Genomic DNA, 21,566 nt, shown 5'->3' on the forward strand with positions numbered 1-21,566 from the left:
GGAAAATAGTATATTTTCCCCTTGCCTTCCACACTGCAGAGCTGGCTATACTTTGTTTTTTTTTAGCATTAAAAAAAGGGTAAACAATCTTGACGAATCTTTATATTGAAAAACGTTTAAAAAAAAACGACTATTGCTTATATTTTCAAAGTCCCGGGATACGCGACAGCCTACGCTCAAAGTCCCGGGACTTTGAGGCGTTTAAAAATAAAATTAAAATTTTAATTGATTTAGTTTCTCGGGAAACGTTTTAATAAAAGGCATTTTTTAGTAAAAATCAACATAGGTATATTAATTATTGACTATTAAACATAGATGAATTTACTCTTTAGTAAGTACGTTCTCCTCTGTCGCCAAGCGGAAAATAATTTCGGAAAAATACTTTTTCAACATATTCTGTAATTTCAGACTGATTTTCACGTTTCTTTTCTTTTTTTTATCCCGGTTCGCAAGATGTCCCTAACCGATTTTAATTCTTCCGGCACTTGATTCATAGAAATCAAGGGTAGATCTATACGAGTATGAGGTTGAGAAAGTAAGCGGTCGATTTGTGTATTTCATTTAAATTGCGTGTCGAATAACTTTGGAAACCATTGCTAAACCCATTATAGACTAGCGGTACCTAGTTGAGAGGGTAAATGTGTTTGAACACATGTTCGAGTCACCTGTCTCTAGCGTGTAATTAGGGTAGCAAATTTGAATTGTTTTTATTGGCATTATGGCTAGAGGGCGAGAGGGGTGAAGTCTAATAAATTTATGAGCAGTGTGGGTACACTTTTCTTGTCTACATATTTGCAGATAAATTAATGATCACTCGAAAGCACCGGATTCAATAAAAGTCGGGAGTCAGTAAGCGGAGTCGGCTCCGATTTCGGAGCTGGATTTAGTGAATCAGATCACTCTTGGAGTCGAAATTAGCTATATCTAGCTCTAATGATACCCAGCCGATATCCCACTCGACGGGGTAGATCAAAAATGTTATTGTTCTCCCTTTACTTGTACGTTAATAGTAGGTTGTACAACAAGAGCATAAAACGGGCCATTTTACCCGAGACGTTCAAATAGCCATCCGAGCCGGTACGGCGAGGGTGGATAGACACGTCGAGGTGAAAATGGGTTTAATGCTCGAGTTTTACACTCTGCTTTTCACTTCGATTGCGAGGACATGAAATAACAACAGTGGAAACATTGTTCACTTACTAAGGTACCTTTTATTTTTCACGCATTACTATTATAAATATAAATTTTTGATCTAAAGTGATTAATTTGATTGATTTTTAGTTTTATATAAATTAAAAATTATTTAAAAAATATGTAGAAACTTCTTTGTTTGTGGCTGTTTACACCTGATTACCTTGGTCTTAGACGAAGATTTTACTTTATGCACTAGAGCATAAAAAGTCATTTTATGTCGCCTAGATCCTGCATAAACACGAAGTTTACGAGCATGAGAGGTGAAAAATATTTTTTGTCATTTTTTATGGCTTTGGGTCAGCAACATGCGTACGAGTATTCTGTGAAAATTTGAAGGCTGCGACCGTTTTACTTTAAAAAATTGTGATGCAATAAACAGGCAAGTGAGTAGGATAAAAAAAAGTAAGTATAAAACTTTGTAAAAATATTTTATTGCTTATAAAAATCTAGTCTACATTTTGAACTTATTCGATGATTCATATAAAAATTTAACTTACAAATCGACCGATAATCTTAGAATAAAAGCAGCTACTCTAGGTGTTCTAGGAACCAGCTAGCACCGTTGATGAGGTTGTCCATTTCGTTGGGAAGGGACGACAACGAGTGGTTGTCGTCGTACATGTAAATTCTGAAAAAAAAACAGATCTTCAAGTTTGCATATTAAACGTCAAAATTCATTTCGTTGTGTGTTTTTGTCCCCGAAATTTATTGTATGGGTCATGGTGGCATTTTTATTTTTCTCCAGTTAAATATTAGTTACAAGCCGTGGTGGCCTAGTGGTTTGACCTATTGCCTCTCAAGCAGAGGGTCGTGGGTTCAAACCCCGGCTCGCACCTCTGAGTTTTTTCAAAATTCATGTGCGGAATTACATTTGAAATTTACCACGAGCTTTGCGGTGAAGGAAAACATCGTGAGGAAACTGGCACAAATGCGAAGCAATTCAATGGTGCGTGTGAAGTTCCCAATCCGCACTGGGCCCGCGTGGGAACTACGGCCCAAGCCCTCTTGTTCTGAGAGGAGGCCTGTGCCCAGCAGTGGGACGTATATAGGCTGGGATGATGAAATATTAGTTACACCGAAAAAGACAAACACTACATTTTTTTATTTGTTAGATAATTTCGTGCCAGAGAATGGTCAGAAACAAGGCAACGAAAAGAATTTTGAACCAAGATGTTAACTTTTTGCATCATTATACAAGTTATTTTAAAAGTAATAGCATTAATGTTTTAAATAATTTATTGAATCCGGCGTTACTTTGCGGAGGTCCATATCAATGAACTAAAAGAATTTCCTTGCTCACCCGCGACCTTATGATAGCTAAGTTTGTGCAAAATACGCGTGTTCGTGCAGTTCCTCCACCTCCACACTGTAAGAACACACACAATCCCATCTATCACCACCACCACACTACTAGCAATGTTTTATCTAAATGTAACTCTGTCTGTCTGTATGTATAAACTCTTCACACTTAAACCGCAGAACCAGTGCAGAAGTTTGAAGACAGCTTGTGACCCTGAGAAGGATAGAGGATAGATTTTATCCCGGAAATTTGCATAGTTCCCGCAGGAATGCGACAAACTAATCTAGTCAAGGGCAACACCTAGGGGCTGTTTCACCATCTATTGATTAGCGTTAACCGATGGTTAAATGTGATGCCGTCTCCGTCTATTCGAACAAAACAAATAGAGACGGCATCACACCTAACCGCCAGTTAACACTAATCAATGGATGGTGAAACAGCCCCCTAGTCTGTCATATACGGGAACAAAAAGACCTTTGAATAACCCTCCTTTGGGCAGTCGGGTAAAAACAAATCAGTCTGGCACACTTTTGCGTCAGCGCTACACTACGGAATGTTATTATTGGTGTTATAAGTTTGACGCCAATGTACCTTTGTCTGGCATCGTGCTCTGAATTGGATAGACCGATTTCGATTTTTTAAGCGAAAGCGAGTTTCCTTGCGGAGGTTCTTAGCTATGACTCATTCAAATCGGTTCAGCCGTTTTTAAGATATTGAACTTTGAAATGTCAATTTCGGGGGTGTTTAGGTTATAGGGTAAATCGTCAATAACTGGCCACCGTTCAATAACTGGTGATCTTATAATAAAAATGAATTCTAGTCACCTATAAGCAGAGTTCAATTTAGTATAAGGTGTTAACTACTAGCCACCCTTCAATAACTGGCCACCTTTTACTAAAAATGAATTCTATTTATAGGTGACGAGAATTCATTTTAGTATAAGATCACCAGTTATTGAACGGTGGCCAGTAATTGACGATTTACCCTATCAGATTTCGAAACACAAACTCACCTAGTCTTAACTCCATTAGCTTTTAGCCGCCTAGCATACTCCAGGCCCTGGTAATGCGGCACTCTTTTGTCCCCGCGGCCCAGCATGAGCGCAGTCGGGGCTTTCACTTTGTGCGCGTGGACCAGCGGCGAGCAGCGACGCATGGCTAGGAGCTCCGCTTCCGAGGGTTCACCGACCTCGGAGAAAGGGAAACCGGCTTCTACTGCACACCTGAAACATTTTTAATAAACTATAAATTAAATTAAAAAAAAAAATGAAAAAAACAAGTTTAGGAGTCTAAAAATATGTAAAGTGACTTAAAAGTTCAACAGTCCCATTCAAAATTGTGACCAGTTCAAAAATTATCAGTAGCGAGTCCTGACTCGTCATTGGGAACAAGCACAGAGTTCTAGACTTCTAGACTTGTTTTTTCCATTTTAGTTTTTATTCGAAGTTTTTTAAGGCAGTCAGGTTTTATGATTTTGTACTGTATTGTATAACTCTTTATTGTACATAAAAAAAATTAAAATAACAGTTAACAAGACAAAGACAAAGAGATGTACAAAGGCAAACTTTTCCCTTAGTAAAATTAAGGGGATAAAAGGAGGGATTCTTTTTATTATTAGATATTATTTTTATTTCATACTTTTTGTTGTTGGCTAAATATTAGCTTTCATTGATTACCTACCCATATTGTTATAATATATATAACCTCCATGTTTTATTTTCAAGGACGCTATTTTAGGTATGACATGACCTAGTAATTCAAACATTATCAGGTGGTTGGTATATCAATTATCATCAGACAGAAGACATCCACTGTTGCACAAAAGCTTCTCCCTTAGAACGCCACAATGAACGTCAACTCTCCGTTCGGTCGTACATTGTCGTTCCGAGTCGACAAATACAGGTCGTACTTTAGCCGCACCCGCCACTGTCAGAAAGGTGTAGAACACAATTTTGTGTATCATCTAAGTATTCGTTCATAACCAGACTCACCCATCATAATTATCAGCATAATGCCCCTTAGTTGCCATGTCTATCAAAGGATTCCTTAACACGACACTTCTAAACATCTCAGGTCTTTGCCCAGCCAAGTGTGTCGCGACAAAACCGCCGTAACTCCCTCCGTAAAGACACATTTGTGAATTTCCATCTCTCTCTGATAAGTCGGAGAGAGCGAGAAGGCAATCGTTGACGTCGAACCGGCCCGCGTTGGAAAGCAAGCAGCGAGCGTTTAAATCTCCGTTGCCGGTTGATCCGCGATAGTTTACTTGAAGTTCCGCGAAACCTAAGGGTTGAGGAATAAGGCTGCTGAATGCACTTTCACGTGGCATAAGTTTTTATGCAGCTGTCCCTTTCTGGCGTACAAGTTTTGAATTTAAAAAAAAATATTTGTTGTACCAAAAATTGTACCTAATTAGTTGTGTGAGGCAATTTGTAATGTTAGAGGGGTTTCCGCACACCAATTTGGCTACCTTGCACAGCTCTACCCAATAGATAGCGACGTACATGCTACAGAATTTACGCTAGAGCAGTGTTTTTCGACCCCCTACCCGTTGTTTTTTTTTTCATGCATTTTATTTTGTGGCAAATATAATGAGTTAGGTAACATTTTCTTAATAAATATTTTTAAACTTTTTGTTTTTTTTACTGAAGTAGTTTTCCCAGCAACTAGTAGGGGCTCGCGACCCCGCTAAAGAGGCTTCGCGACCCCCAGGGGGTTGCGACCCACAGGTTGAAAAACACTGCGCTAGAGTCTTGCTCTCCGATGACTAACCGACTACTCGTCATCATCAGCCAGACGTCCAGTGCTGAACAAAGGCCTCTCCCTTAAAACGCCACAGCGAACGACAACTCGCCACTTGCATGCACCGGTGGCCCGCAACTCTCACGATATCATCAGTCCATCTAGTGGAATACCTGACGACTTTTCTCCTCCAAAATGAATGACTACTCACCAATCAGGTATATCGCTGCAGTTGTACATGCTAGCGACATCTATAACAGGATTCCTGCTCGCCACCGCCCGATAAGTATCCGGGTATTGCCCGCTCAGATGCGCGACCAAGAAGCCTCCATGCGAGCCCCCAACAAGAAACACGTTTTTCTCGTCCAGCGTGAACTTTTTTAATACATCGTCGGTGGCCAATTTGCAGTCCCGCACGTCGGCTGTGCCAACCCGCTTGGGCAGAAAAGTAACAGTTTGCTCGCCCGCGCCCGTAGAGCCGCGATAGTTTACTTGTAGCGACGCGAAACCTGTAATTTTGGCAATTTTGAACACTGAAGTCACAGTCGGTCTAAAAACAAAAAAGGAATTTGAAAACTGATATTGCTGGGAAGAAATTGGTTTCTCGTGCAACGCCGATACGAACGGAAGCAACCAAAAAAATGGTGGGAGCAGTGGGTTAATTAAAAATAAATAACTAATTACCTTATTAGAATCACATATAATATTATATTTAGGGATTTAGTGAATTTACTTGGCCATTTTAATTGGTATATCTTTTTGGAAGGAAAAATAAACCAGAAAAGGACAGCAGATTTTTAATTAGGTCTAATCAACTCAATCATATATTAAGACATTTTTATAGTCAGCAGAGCTGGATTTAAAAAAACACAACCTGCGTTAAAGTACTGGGTGGCCTCTACAGGAGCAAATAATTAAACATAGATTGTTCCTATTAATAGTTTTTTTTTATTTCTATGATACTGCAAAGTTTATTCGAAGAAGCATTGTAAAGTAACATTTTCGATGTTTGTAGCGTGACAGGCGACGTCAATTAAGCTCTAGGATGGCACTAATACTATTTAATTTGTATGAAAAAAAGGGAAAATCTAAATACTCAATTATTTTTAAAAATAGCTGAACTAATGTCGTTCAGTTTAACGAGACCTAAGTTTTAATTATTTGCGCCTGTTAAAGAAAGCCGCCGGTTTAACGTTTACGATTCTACTCTCGAGTAACTGTACAATAACCGTCTTTTGGTTTTCAATTATTTAATTAAAGCTTGTTCCTAGGGTAATTACTGGCCACCGTTTAACCGTACACACTTACCTTACAGGCTTACACTAAAATATGTTTTTGGTAAAAATTTCATTTTTAATACAAGCTTTTTCTGCTGACTGCACTTTTTGTTGATTGTACTTGCATTGTCACCCAAACTACATTTGCATATCAAATTTCAAGTCGAAGCCATTAACCGTTGAAGAGTTCCGTCCTGCGGAGACGATCCTGGCCGGACTACCAGGATGTCACTACCAGATTATTGTATTGTCACGCAATTTACATAAGTATGCCAAATTTCAAGACAATCCGACTACTGGAAGTCGGTCGAATTTAACTTGCAAGATTTGATTACAGACACAGACAGACAACAGGACAGGTGAAACTAAATAAAAGCTTGTAATGAATTCTGGTCACCTATAAATAAAAATCATTTTTAGTATAAGGTGGCCAGTAATTGACGGTTTGCCCTAGCAAACGTTAGTTGTAAATACTTTACCAAGCATGTTAAATAACGCTGCTTCTATGCTGTAAGAGTTGACGAACCCCGAGTGGGGGCCGCCATGAGGCCACACTATCAGGGCTGGTTTCTTGTCCGTCGGAGCCCGGGCCGGAGCGAAGTATAACGAGGTGAAACTCTCTGAAAAGGAAATATTGCACGTTACGTGTGGAGCAGCTGCATCAAGCCTAGATTTAACATCGAGTCAGATATAATACAATACAATACATTACAATTATTGTACACCTCAATTGTAGGCGATACAAAAAACAGGTAAGCAGAGAGAAAATTATAATCACTATATTTGAATTTGTAGCAGGGATGTAACGGATGTGGTTTTATCGGAATCGAAAGCGGAACTAGATGTTTTCAATTTAGTTTATCGGAACCAGAAACGGAATCGGAACCGGAACTAGAGTGATAGGTGGAGCACGTGACAAGCGGGACGATGAGCGAATGACTGGGATAAACCTGTTTGTTTAATGTACGCCCCTCAAGTCCCGCCGCCGCGCTAAGCATTGACATCCGATATAACTTCTGTTTCAAAAGTAACTGAACCGGAACCGAAACGGATGTGTAATGCCAAAATGGAAGTGCCGACTTAACGGAAACGGAACCGGATCTCCGTAACATCCCTGATCTGTAGTTAACAAAATCGTTGTTTAAATACAAAAGCGACTGAGACTGAGATTTTATAATGGGATTTAAGCGACATTTTTTTTATTATTATTATTTGTGTAGCTAAATAGTGTTTGTTAAATAATTTTCCAAGCCTATATACATCCCACAGCTGGATCTCAGCAGCCGTAATTCCCACGCGGGCCCAGTGCGGATTGGGAACTCCACACATACCATTGCATCGCTTCACAGGTTTGTTACCCTGAAGGATTAATATCTGTTATAATTTATCTATCTATCTAATAACTAACCTAACCTTTAAACGAGCAATTCTTGTATATACATTATATATATTTCGGAGATCTCGGAAGCGGCTCGAACGATTTCGGTAAAGGTATGTAGGGGTTTTCGGGGATGAAAAAGACTTTTTCCTACATGTAATGTTTTTAACGCGTCAGCATTATGCTGCCAAGCCAGTGTCCGATTCAAACTGCAAAGACGCATACTATCTATACTACCGTACTTAAATCTTTATAGAGCAAGACTATTTTCGTGCCAATCTTTTTCACAATCTATCCAATAAGTTCGTAAAGCTTTGAATAGATTATAACAGTATGTGAACACTATTAATTTTGAGTCTTATGGATTACGATCATTATTATTCATTGTGGACAACGTCTTATGGTCGCAAGATCGACCGTTGCCCTATAAAGGGTTAATAATATTGTTGTATTGTGAATAATAGTTATTTGTGCAACAAGAGAGCAAAGTTGTTTTTTGTTGCGAGTGTTGATTTTGAATCCCGAGTAAGCGAAGGATTCTATAATTGAATCACGAGCGTTAGCGAGCGATTCTAGGTTAGAATCCTGAGAGCAGCAAGGGATTCAAACACACGAGATGCAAAAAAACTTTGGTCTCGTGTGACACATACAATTTTTCACCTTAGCAGCGAGAACATAATTTAAATGTAACATATGAATAAAACCACATATACATACCTGTTTAAAAAACAAACACAATTTTTAAATATAATCCGATTATTAAGAAACAAATATAATAATCACATTTAAAACCCTTACTCAAAAATGATACGTACAGTCGCCATTACATTTTTTAAAAGTCAGCAGAAAGTTAAGAATGCCAAACATTGTTGAAAAGTAGTTGTTATTGCGGTTAATTACATTTTTTAAAAGTCAGCAGAAAGTTAAGAATGCCAAACATTGTTGAAAAGCGGTAAGTAGAATTCGGAACGAAAAAGTGTCCAGTAGGTACAATACATGAACAATAAACGTATAATTTATTATAAATGTTATTAAACCTTTAAATATGATTTTATTAAGATTTCTATTACATAAACATAAATAGATTTGTTACAAATTCATTCGAATTGACAAATATTTATTCCAACTGTAGAGGCAGTAGGTATACGGAATTCTTTTATAGAAAAAAAAACAAGGGAAGCGGCTTTCGTGCAACGAGGTTGCATAAGTGTACATTTTGGAAATATTTTGTTGTCATGTAATTTATTATCGGTATATTTTTAATACCATAAATTTAATTTAAGACTAATCAACACATTTGATCCTATCTCTCGCTTTTTTCGTGTTGAAGTGAAAGCGACAGATCAAAGTGAAGTTCAAATATTTGGAATTCAGTGAGTAGACCCAACACTGTACTCAGCATTAAAAAAATAATTAAAAAGTTACATTGTCTCACGGATTGCTCATAGCAAAACCTGCCTGTTTGAGGTGCTGAGGTGAAAATGTATTTTCTTTATTTCTGAAAGATCACGAGTTCGCAATAAAAGATTTACTTACTGACATCATCGTCGGTGTTCTCGTGAGTGTGGGTTAAGTATTGTGCACTACATTGTGCCAGCGGCTCGGGCAGTTCTACCGGCTTGCTGACTAGTTTCCATTGCACCTCTTTACCCTCTTCTGGCAGTTTTCCTACGTATAACTGAAATACGATCGCGAGCGTTAATTTGGGACCCATTTCGTCAAAAAATCCTTTGAATTGTCATACAAAATGACAGATATTCGATTTCAAGTGGGTACCAAATTAACGCTTGTGATTGTACAATAACAAAAACTTTGATATTGTGAAACGGGGCTTCGCACGCGTAAACCATTGTAAAGACAGCAGTTTAATCGAAATTTCGAGATTTTACTGAATTCCAATGGGAATTCGCAATACATCGTGGATTTTATTGACGCATCGGTCAGGCGGTTGAAACTTCAAGATTTTACCTCTATACAATGGGAATATCGGGATAAAAAGTAGAATATATCGTCGATGATACTGCAATGCCGCGTAGCCTACAAAAAGTAGCAAATTGAGATTTCGCGGCTGGTATATTATAAGCATTTAATTTAATTTTTTTTTACACAAAGATATTTCAATATCCTGCAAAAAATGTCTCTGGTCAGATTCGCAGCATTAGAGTCTGGCTAATTAAAGATGAAACTGCAAAAACGCTAAAATGCAATCACCACAGAATAAGCTTCTCTGCCGCACAAAAGTGACGTTTAGACATAAGAATCGTGCCTACTTTATGCTTCCCTGTCTATCGCATGCCCAGGAGAAAATAAGTAATTATTTAAAATGATATGTTGAATATAAAAAGGTTAATACGAATATTTTTGAGAAAAAGTGAATCTTAAGAACCACAAATTGTATTGTCCAGTTCTGAAAGGAATATATCAAAATATTTTGCCATGCCTGCTAACCTACAAATTCGGTCACTGCATCTAAACACTCTTTTTTCTGTTTGAACAAGGATTCCCTCTTTGCATGTATTTCTTTGAATTTGCTTATAATGGTAAAAATAATCTGTCACACACCACTTTTGATTGTTGACTGATGTTTCAGCAGTAAATTACCAAAAAACTCTATTTTAACACACGAAGGTACGAAACAAGTCACTGAATTGATAATAGTACAAGCTCAAGACAGTGTCTGTTTTCTTATACTCTTTGGTCTGTTTGCCCATGACATTTGAATAATGTTGCCACTCAAATAATAGCTGGGTTCAGCTTTCATTAGCGAAACAAGCCATTGATGGTTACGGGCATTGCAGTATCATCGGCGCTATGTGTTATTCCAGACGTCCAAATACATCCAACCGTTTTAACGTGAAGGAGTACCAAACATATACACGCACACACAAACTTTAACTATACTATTAATAGGATTATGTTCAACATAATACCTGGGCAGGGGTGCTCATATTGGAAAAAGCAGCCAAGATGACGTCATTCTTCAAGTCCAGAACTGAGAGAGAACCCTCTTTTGGATTCGCCAAAACGCTAATTTTGCCGCTGCCTGCCACAAGTGATAGAAGGGACATAGTTAACATAAATACAAACAGAAGCACTAAAAAAAAACTTTTATGCTGCGTCACTTTTTCGAATATCTGAAGCTGAAGACTTAATAACAATTTTAACCTTAAGTTACGTTTAACCTTTTGGACGCCACGGTCGGCCACAGACGACAAAAGAAAATTGCTGAAAATCGTTCCATAGGCGCCACGAAATACCAACATGACGCCAATTGCACGATTTTCAGCTGCCTTGTTTTGCCGACTGTGGCGTTCAAAAGGTATACATTATAAAAGAGTTAGAAAGATATGAATGATATGAGCAGCAGTGCTTGCACTGTTGTGTTTCGGCGTGGAGAGTAAGACAGCCGGTGAAATTACTGGCACGTGAGGTATCCCATCTTAGGCCTCTACCCCTGGTGTTGCAGATGTTTATGGGCGGTGGTGATCTCTTACCATCAGGAGACCCACTTGCTCGTTTGCCATCCAGTCGAATAAAAAAAAACTCGAATGTAGATTAGACAAGGAAAGAAATACTAGTGTGTGCCGTGCGTACTACTACGCATTTAAGATAGGGGAATAAACATTTTTTTATTTTATTTATTAAATAGAGAAAAGCGTTATAGAAAGAGACTGTTGTATTGATTTTTCAAAAAATCACTATAAAATGTTTCAACTGAATCTTTTTTTTTTCACTAAACGTAGATTGCTCAATATTTTCATAATAAGGCCAAACATGTGCGAGGACCTATACTCACACAACACAACACATCTCTGGTGGAAACAGCTGAGCGGAGCAAGTTGACGTAAATGAAGCGTTTCTATTGGTTCATGAAAAGCACATTCCTCGCAACACATCTTATCACATTTCTAGTGGAAACGGAGCCTAATATATAGGATATTGTAGATTCAGGAGTTTTCAAATACCGTATTTGGTATGTACCTACGTACCAATATCAAGCACATAACTCTTCACTTCAAACTGGCTCGGCGTGCTGAAGACGAGCCTAGAACCGTCCTTGCTGAAACAGTGCTTGCCGAGGCTCTGACTAAATATGCCGTGAAATGGAACACCCTGTACCGTCGGTACATCCGTCTGTACTATGCCTACCAGAGTTGATACTTCGTTCTGAAAACAATAATATTTCAAATTAGTGTCCTAAAAATAGTATCATTAAATATTCTGTCAGTTAGATGATCATATAATAGTCTGTCAGATAGATGATCATAAAATAGTCTGTCAGTTAGATGATCATAAAATAGTCTGTCAATTAGATGATCATAAAATATTCTGTCAGTTAGATGATCATAAAATATTCTGTCAGTTAGATGATCATAAAATATTCTGTCAGTTATATGATCATAAAATATTGGACACATATTTTTCTTTTATCAATTAAACAAAAAATTATGAAGATACTAGCCGTTACCCGCGACTCCGCTCGCATAGAATTCATTTATTGCTATCCCGCGGGAACTACAATTTTCCTTCTCTGGACTCAAACTATGGTTTAAACGTGATAAAGTAACTTACAAATTTTCGCATTTATTTATAATATCAGTGGGATAGCCAGTGTTCGTCGTCATTATTAACCATAAGGTTTCTTTCAGCTTTTTCAATGGGTTCTCTAACAGTATATTTAAATAAAATACTAAGTAAGTATTTTTCCCATGAAACCCTAAAAAGAGATGTAAGATCTTAGCTATCTTATGCGCATTTTTATTTCATTTTTCCCCATGTCATCACGAATATACGTTTTCTTTCTTCCTCTCTTTCATACCGAGTCTTTCTTCCTCATGACGAGCGCGTGGCACGCGTGGTGCGGGCCGCCAGCGGAGCGCTGCAGCCAGAGAATGTCGCCGTTTGGCCGCACGCGGGGGGACCGCACTGCAAACCCTTCACCTGACAGCTTGGCTGGAAGGAACACAACTTTAGAGCAGCTATACTGAAACTTTTTAAGCAATGAGGGTTTCTTGGGGAAATATCGCTAGATGGCGTTAGTATAGCAACGGCCATTTGACGTTACGGTCTTACTTGCGATTGGCTCGTTTAGTTATTTGGCAGGTGTCCATGGGCGGCGGTGATTGCTTCACATGCTCGTTTTTACGCTTTAATATATATAAAAAAAAAACAAATCTGACGCAAATGACAAAGTTGTCAAACGGACCTCGCGATACTAGCGTCGACTATACTCGAGTCCAAAATTAGGCCCATTTGAACCAGATTGACAACTGAAAATGTTACCAGACAGCAAAAAAAGATAGGCATAGGAATATGTCATTCATTTTGCAAATTTTGTACAGCATTCATTTTGCAAAAAAAAATGTTTACGCGCCGTTGCGAATGTTGGGTTCAGGGATAGCTGCAGGCCAATTTTCAAGCAGCCTGGAGTCCTACCTTTGGCCTGCATGTACATAAAAAAGGCTTGCATGTTAACTAAATCACACCCACAGTTTTTTGAAAGACGAACAGATGTTTCTGTAAGACATCAGAGAGCGCAATATAAGAATCTTCTTCACCAGCCACCATGCCACGCGGATATGTACAAAAGAAATGCGTTCAATATGGCAATTTTGCTTTTTAATAGTGTCTTCCCGATGAATTAAAGATTTTGCAGGGAACAGAATTTAGGAAAGAATTGACATCTTGGTTGAATAAACATTGTTTTTATAGCGTTAAGGAATATTTAGATTTGTCAAATGTCTATTTATTGTACAATAAAAAGTTTTTTTTTTGTAATTCCTCATGATTAATAATGTAAATTTGCAATGACATCTCCATAATTTATTTCTAATTTTTTTATTTGACATACTGTTACTATTTTATTTTAAATTTGACAATATTTTAATTATATAAAGTAATTTTCTCATAATCATTGTGAATGTATAGGTAAAAGCTGATGTGTTTTTTTAATCATTTTGCATGTTGATTCGTCGACTGAATACTGGTTCAAATCATGTAGTAATTAAGATCTGTATTTACGTATTCTAAGCAAATAAATTATTCTTTCTTTCTGTCGATACAAATTTGTCGATATAACCTTATGTAGACGCGGAATGAAAATGTTAGTTATTTTTAGACTTTATTTTCATAGCTTTAGGCCTGAAAACGACAAAAAGGATAACAAAAAAAAATAACGTAACGAAAATTTCACAATAACGGAAATAGTTCCAAGCAAGCCGATAGCAGTTAAGTCGAATGACATATATGAAATATATATGATATATTTTTTCTAACATCGACATTAAGTTTTTTTTTTATATCTATATTACAGCACTGGTGTCACTGTGGCAACATGTGTGTATAATGTACTGTCAGAGACCCTCATTGGTAGTTTCCTGGGCAAAAAAATATATTTAGTTTATCAATTAGATTGACAAAAAATATTGGACTTTTACTTTACTTTACTTTTTTTACTTTTATTCTCAATCAAAAAAAAATTACAAAGAGTCAAATTTCGGCAGAGGGGGCCCGTGCTGTTTCCAGAGCTAAGCGAGGCTATGCAAATGAAGCGTTTCTACTGGTTCATGACAAACATTCCTCTCAACACATCCTCGCGCATCTCTGGTGAAAAAGTGTGTAACTTACTGAGTTTCCCATCCAGCGTCAGCTCGAAGATGAATCCCGGCCGGTTGGTGCAGAAGATCAGCCCGAGCCGCCGCGGCTCCGTCTCCCACGCCACGCCGACCACGCTCGAACCATCCCGAGTAAAGCACACCTACAACATTAAGTTCACTCATATGAACATTTGCCTGATGCAATTCCAATAGGGAATATTACTGCAATTTTCTGCCGTCAGAGTGCAGCACTAGCACAAAACCGTATCATAATATCATTCAATCATATTATTTCAATTGAATTTTTGGAAATATCGCTCTATCGTTACTATCGATGTAAGTACTCGTATCATGTTATTTTGTTACTAATAAATATATATCATGATTTCTATAGGTACAAATACTCTTTGGTCATGATCTGTCATGGTGACAATAGTACATTGTGTCTTAAGGACGGTAAATAAGGAATTACGAACGAGAGTCTATTAGAAGCTCAAAGTCGAAGACTGGGGCTTTAATGAGTCGATGTTCGTAATTCTAGTACCGCCCGTGCGACATACAATGTTTTTCATCACATTTGCGAGTAAAATTTTATATTTGTCAAGGAAAAAATAGAATTCTCCCAAATAGTTATTGCCGATACCTTAGGCTGCGCTCTTGGCAGCGCCGGCCTGCCCCTCCCCCTCCCGCAGCATGCGCCTGAGCTGCGTGTGCGTGTGGGCCAGCGCGTGCAGCAGCATCAGTACGGGCATTGACTCATTTACCGACCTTAGGCTTCATGACAAGAAAATGTGTACGCGCAATGACTCATTTACCGACCACGGGTTTCATGACAAGCACATTAAGGTCCACGGTTTTATTTGGGGTGTTTGTTTGTCACTGTTACTCCCTAAGTACTCATCTATATTTTTTCTCAAACAAAACTACCCACACACAACATATTGATAAATTTTATTCGTCATAATTATGAAACTACTTTGAATTTTTTTGATATGGACCTCCGCAAAGTAACGCCTGATTCAATAAATTACACATTATGTTGTACTATTGAGTAAACATCACCGCTACACTTCTGCATCGTGGGCTATATGGATGGTAGGTAGTAGCTATCTAGATAGACCATGCACAACATGTGTACACTACCCCAATATTCGCATTTGATTACCTGTCCAGGGCAGCAGCTTTCAGGTAATCCTTCAAGGATGGTGAACGTCTCAGATTTAATCTTGCACACAACTATAACGGACAGATGTTTGCCCACCAGCTGTTCACCCCATTCTTGCCTATAAACATATTCTTCACCCTGTAAATAATCAATATATTTTAGAGCATTAAATACCTGGAAAATGGCATCGAAGTCTACCAATACACCAACAAAAATTAAATAAAATATAAATAGAAAGATCAACTTTATTGCAATTTCCCACAGCTTATAATACTACAGGGCACGTGCCTTTATCTAACCGCCAGAATAGATAAATTACCTATTTAGACACATGCCCAATCGTTTGCGGTAAGAAAACGCTATCATCTCGACACGCTGATGGCATCGTGTGGTTTCTATATATATTCTATCTTACATAGATAGAAGTTTAAATATAAATTCACTTTTTTCGGCTATTTTGTTTTTTTTTTACCTTTTTAGGCAAGGTTTCTCCGCCCCCAGACTTAGTTGCATCTTCGGGTTTGCACCTTTTTATATATGGCTCAGATTTCTTCAACTTTCTTTCGGCAATGTAAACGACCGCCGATTCATCGTGCGACCAATCCAAGCTACCAAATTCGGCTGCAAACAAAATATTACATAAGTATAAAGACAATTAAAGGCTACCGAGTTGTTGCACTAATCAATGTGGAATATAGGGGAAGAGGCGCCGCCCCTGGTAAGCCGTAGAGGGAGCACGGACTTACAGAAACGTGCCAGAAGGCAGAAAGGACTATTTCACCTTCACCAATCTGATTTTATAAGTTACTAACTGAAGCCTGCCACTACGTCTGCGAAATAGTTATTAATGATACGAGGTTGGTAAGTAGGGTTTTAGAAATGAGTTGACGAGTGATAAACTCGAGCCGCAAGGCGAGGGTTTTCATCGTCACGAGTTTGTAAAATCTTGCCAACCGTGTATCATACGACGTTTTTCAATACATTTGTGAGAAAATAAGCAATTAATAACACAAAATTGAAAAATAAAATCAAAACCACGGAGTTTAAAAAAATGGCGCGTCCGTAATGCACATGCGTAAGTTTTGCTTTTGGCGCGTCCGTAATGCACATGTGTAAGTTTTGCTTTTGGCGCGTCCGTAATGCACATGCGTAAGTTTTGTTTTTAATTAGGTTAACTAAAATTATCAGGCAAAGGTTCGACGCGTTCAGCCACTGCGATTTTTTCAAATAAATAAAAGGTGAAAATCATTAAAATCTGAGGTAATTAAATTACATTTTACAGTAATTACAATCAATTTTGTTAAATCATTACTTAGTTTTGTATATTTATAAATTTTTCTACGAATAAGTCGATATTTTTTATTTTTTGTCATTTAAAACTCTTAAAATGGAGAATAAAAAAAAACTGTAAAAATGCACTAGTGTGGTAAAATGAACTTACGAGCCATGTATACATCCTTTAAAAGTGAATTTTTCGAGCAAATGTATTGAAAGCAAAAAATTTCTGGGTTCAAATCTATCCTATGCCTTTTTCAGTCCAAATTCATCCCAATCGGTAGAGTATACATATAATAAATAAATAAATAAATATAACGGGACAATTAACACCAATTAACCAAGTCCTAAAGTAAGCTTAGCAAAGCTTGTGTTATGGGTACTAAGCAACGATAAATATAATTTTAGATAGATACATACTTAAATACATTTATTGAATCAGGCGTTACTTTGCGGAGGTCATATCAATGAACTAAAATAATTTCCTTGCTCACCCGCGACCTTACGATAGCTAAGCTTATGCTTATGCTTATGCTTACAGTGTGGAGGTGGAGGAACTGCATGAACACGCATATTTGCATAAGCTTAGCTATCGTAAGGTCGCGGTGAGCAAGGAAATTATTTTAGTTCATTACTTAAATACATATAAATACCTAAGACCCGAGAACAAACATTCGTATTTTCATACAAATATCTGCCCCGACACGGGAATCGAACCCGGCACCTAAAGCTTCGTAGTCAGGTTCTCTAACCACTAGGCCATCTGGTCGTCAAACTAGGCCATCTGGTCGTCATGTCATATGAAGCGCAAAAGCTAAGCATAACAAACAAACAGGATCCTGCTCAAAAAGGCCAAAACTTTCCTCAACCTTTCCTACTTATTGTTTGATCGAATTAGCAGAGAAAAAAGAGAGCAGTAATTCTTACAGTCAGCATAAACATCCCCATGTATATCGAGTGCCGTCAGGTCAATACAGTTAGTAAGGCCAGCATTGTTCTTCCATATTTCCAGATACTGTTTTTTCGCATCTTTGCTATCCTTTTCCTCACGAATCACTGCTTTAAAAGTTTCTTTGGGTGACACTGCAGACAGCAACCTGAAACAGTTGTTTATAATGGGATAATGTCTTAAAAAAATATAATTAGTCTGTCAATTAAATAGATTATCAAAAAATATTGCACAAAGGTCTTTTCTTTGCTCAAGGTTGGTGAAGTGAAGGTATGGCTGCATATAACTTTAAGAGAATTTGAAAAAATGACCTGAGGCCACTCTAGTCCGTGATTGTTTTTTCGTCACACTTGCTCGTAAACAGTGTCGCAACATGCAGACCTTGGTTGCAACCCCTCAAGTAAAAACCTCGACCATAATGTGCTTGTCATTAAACCCAAGGTCGGTAAATGAGTCATTGCGCGTACAAATTTTCTTGTCATGAAACCCGTGGTCGGTAAATGAGTCATTGCGCGTACAAATTTTCTTGTCATGAAGCCCAAGGTCGGTAAATGAGTCAATGCTCGTACTGATACTGCTGCGCGCGCATGGCGCAGCAGCAGGACCACACGCACACGCACGCTGCGGCGCATGCTGCGGAAGGGGGAGGGCGGCGCTACGAAGAGCGCAGCCTAAGGTATAGCCAATATTTGGAAGAATTATATTTTTTCTTTTAGAAATATAAAATTTTAATCGCAAATGTGATGAAAAACATTGTATGTCGGACGGGCGGTACGTGGCGGTACTAGAATTACGAACATCGACTCATTAAAGCCCTCAGTCTTCGACTTTGGGCTTCTAATGGACTCTCGTTCGTAATTCCTTATTTACCGCCCTTAAGACACAATGTACTATTGCGCCCCCATACTGTCTGTAATAAAATGGAGATTTCTTGTTTGTAAAGAGACATTGAGATCAAATCCCTGTGGGAGACGCCAACATTAATGGGTTCACATTAATAAAAAAATAAATGAAATGCAAACAATTACATATTTTGAATTATTTTGCTCACCTACAACCTTATGACAGCAATGTCTATTCTGTGCAACAAACATTTGTTCTATCATAGGGTTGCGGGTAAACAAAGTGATTTTTTGTAGTATATTGATAATATGGACCTCCGCAAAGTAATGCCTGATTACTGATTCAATCAATTATTTAATAAAATATATAGTTACGAGACTTATCTGGGTATAGATTAAATTTAGATGTGCTGCTCTACATAGCAATATTTCTTAAATAAATAATAAGCAGAGAACAATGGTTACAGACTTTATCATATATTTGCACAAGTAAACACACCTATCTAAACACACTTTACATCAGGACTACATGTAGGTATGAAAATTGCTTTCTAAAAACATCATGGGAGAATTTGTTTATAAATAGGACTATTAAATCAGCCCCTAAAATATAAGAAAGTAAAATAAACCTGCTCTTAAATAAATAAGGAGCCATTCATTTCATTATGTAAGGGTGATTTTGGGCATTTTGACTCCTTTATGTGGGGGCATGTAAGCTTACATAAGAATTCTCGGATAACCCTCTCAATTCATTTGTCTACTTTACCTGATTTTTAGAGCACTAGGTAATATTATAATTTTATGTAAATCAAATTATTCCGCAAAAGATAATTTATGGCGATCTTTCGTGAGGATGGCTTGGCATTTACTCCCTCCTCAGAGCCCTTACAAAATTAATGAATGGACAGTAACAGCAATTTAACAGTTAAAAATAACAATAAGAATTCAATCTTACACAGATGATGTGCTTTTTTTAATACAAGAGGGGGCAAATGAGTATGCAGGTCACCTGATGGAAAGCAATCACTACAGTACCGGGCGATAAAGATTGCACTTTGGTCTTCGGAAAAAGACAATTGGCTGTTCACAACGATTTCCGAACACTAGTGACCGTCCATCAATCATCATATTTATTAAGTGACATTTTATATCAAATAAATACTGCACCTCTATAAACGTCAAATTAATGACATGTAAACTTCGGATATCTATAGAGAGCTGTCGCAACTACTAGAAAAAGGATAGTTCCCTCTTTTTCCTAAAGATGCCGTTTGGGGGTTTCAACAACTCTTTATTACCTATATATTTTTATCTATATATTTTTTTTTTGGTCCGAGGGTCACCAACAGTGCTAGCTGAAAATCAGCGCTGGGGTGTTTATTATTAACGCTTCAGCATTATGCTGAGCCAGTGTCCGATTCGCAACCGCAATGACACATACTTTCCTACGTGTTGTCTATTTGTACTTAATACTATTGTTGTGTCTTGTGTTGTGAATAAATGTATTTTCTTTCTTTCTTTAAATGCGTCCATACTCTATTGCACCTGTACGACTGGCAAATGTCACATAAGTAGTGTGTGACAACACTCCACAAAGCCGAAATTAGCTGAGTCTATTTCCAAAGACCGAGGTGCACTCTTTATGGCCGGGTACTGTACCAAACTACTGACCATTGACACCCGCATCACAAATACATATGAAAGGTAATCGCAAGCATGAGTAAACCCTTTTTTCAGGCATTAACCGAACTTGTGACAAGGATACCAGGCAGATTAAATCTACAGGTATAAATGAAAGATAACTTACTCGTTTGAAACTTCTGTACCAAAATCGCTTCTACTAATAACATTCAACTGATCATCGAGCACATAGTTGTAGGCATATTTGGTGTTCTTTCCTTTGTCTATGTTCCTCACGGATTGCTGGCTGGTAATCTTATTCCCAGCATTGTTCAACTTCCCTCCAACAATCGAAGGGATCTTTGACAGGGTTTTGTATGCATTTATAATATTTTCTATCTGAAAGTTAATTAAGTCACATTGCAAACTTGGTTTTATTTGGTTTGATTAATTTACAGAATTTTCAAATGGGAAGTAGGCTGCTAAATGCGATTTTTACATATCAAAAGCTACAAAAACAACAAGCTTTAAAGTTTGAATTGAATATTAATTCGTTATGTTGCTTTGGAAGTCATTACTTTTAAAATGTAAGCGTAAAATAGAGAAGATATAAATACCTGCGAAGACATCTTATACATCCCAAAAAAAACTGATGTTTCAGTCAAATTAGTAGTTTGAGCAGTAAAATGTGGCATAAACTACTGGCGTAAAAATTGCTCTGTAATCAGCTTAGTAACGTTTTAATTACTGTTGATAATAAAATTGATATCTTCTTCTCTTTTTATATAAGTATAACTTATGTACATAGCTTATGTAGCTTATGTACAATAGCGGCCGGTTGTCAACTGTCAAAACATCTGAGTAGTCAGTAGTGTGTCAAAATCCGTGAACTTATAAACAAAACGCAAATTATGCGTCTGCCACATTGTCGCTTGACCGTTATAATGCCATAATGTGGTGCCATGCCAAGGATTAAAAAGTACACATTCAATTAAGTAGAAAAATATTACGAATGGTCTTATTTTGTCTGTTCTGTGGGTCTTGTGGATTTTGCAAATACAAGACATGCGCCAAGATAGCTATTCTATAACTTTGATGAGTGATCATCGCGACAATGTAGCGCATACTTCATCTGAGTTCATCTACTTAAATTGATAAAAATAGTAGGTGTACGTCCAGGAAAATACTACGTCTACGTGTGACCGATATTTCTTTATCTGTGAAACGTG

The 21,566-nt window shown here is 37.6% G+C and overlaps 1 protein-coding gene across 2 annotated transcripts; it reads right to left on the reverse strand.

Moving 5' to 3' along the window:
* Positions 1–1,620: 1,620 nt before the first annotated feature.
* On the reverse strand, positions 1,621–21,182 carry LOC141428860 (acylamino-acid-releasing enzyme-like). 2 transcript variants are annotated; one of them, XM_074088900.1, is made up of 14 exons: positions 20,955–21,182; positions 20,525–20,736; positions 17,854–18,023; positions 16,124–16,272; positions 15,652–15,789; positions 14,518–14,647; positions 12,710–12,843; positions 11,880–12,057; positions 10,821–10,933; positions 9,427–9,568; positions 6,992–7,132; positions 4,485–4,776; positions 3,507–3,716; positions 1,621–1,822 (listed from the first exon to the last, which is right to left on the reverse strand). In XM_074088900.1, exons 1-14 carry the CDS (start codon positions 21,030–21,032, stop codon positions 1,723–1,725), a joined length of 2,187 nt encoding a protein of 728 aa, XP_073945001.1. In that variant the 5' UTR covers positions 21,033–21,182; the 3' UTR covers positions 1,621–1,722. The 2 variants fall into 2 exon arrangements, with proteins under 2 accessions (XP_073945001.1, XP_073944999.1); XM_074088898.1 differs by lacking the exon at positions 4,485–4,776 and adding an exon at positions 5,447–5,744 and having other exon boundaries at positions 20,955–21,181.
* Positions 21,183–21,566: the final 384 nt, after the last annotated feature.

Source organism: Choristoneura fumiferana, chromosome 6 (assembly GCF_025370935.1).
Source record: "Choristoneura fumiferana chromosome 6, NRCan_CFum_1, whole genome shotgun sequence".
NCBI classification, from domain to species: Eukaryota; Metazoa; Arthropoda; class Insecta; order Lepidoptera; family Tortricidae; genus Choristoneura; species Choristoneura fumiferana.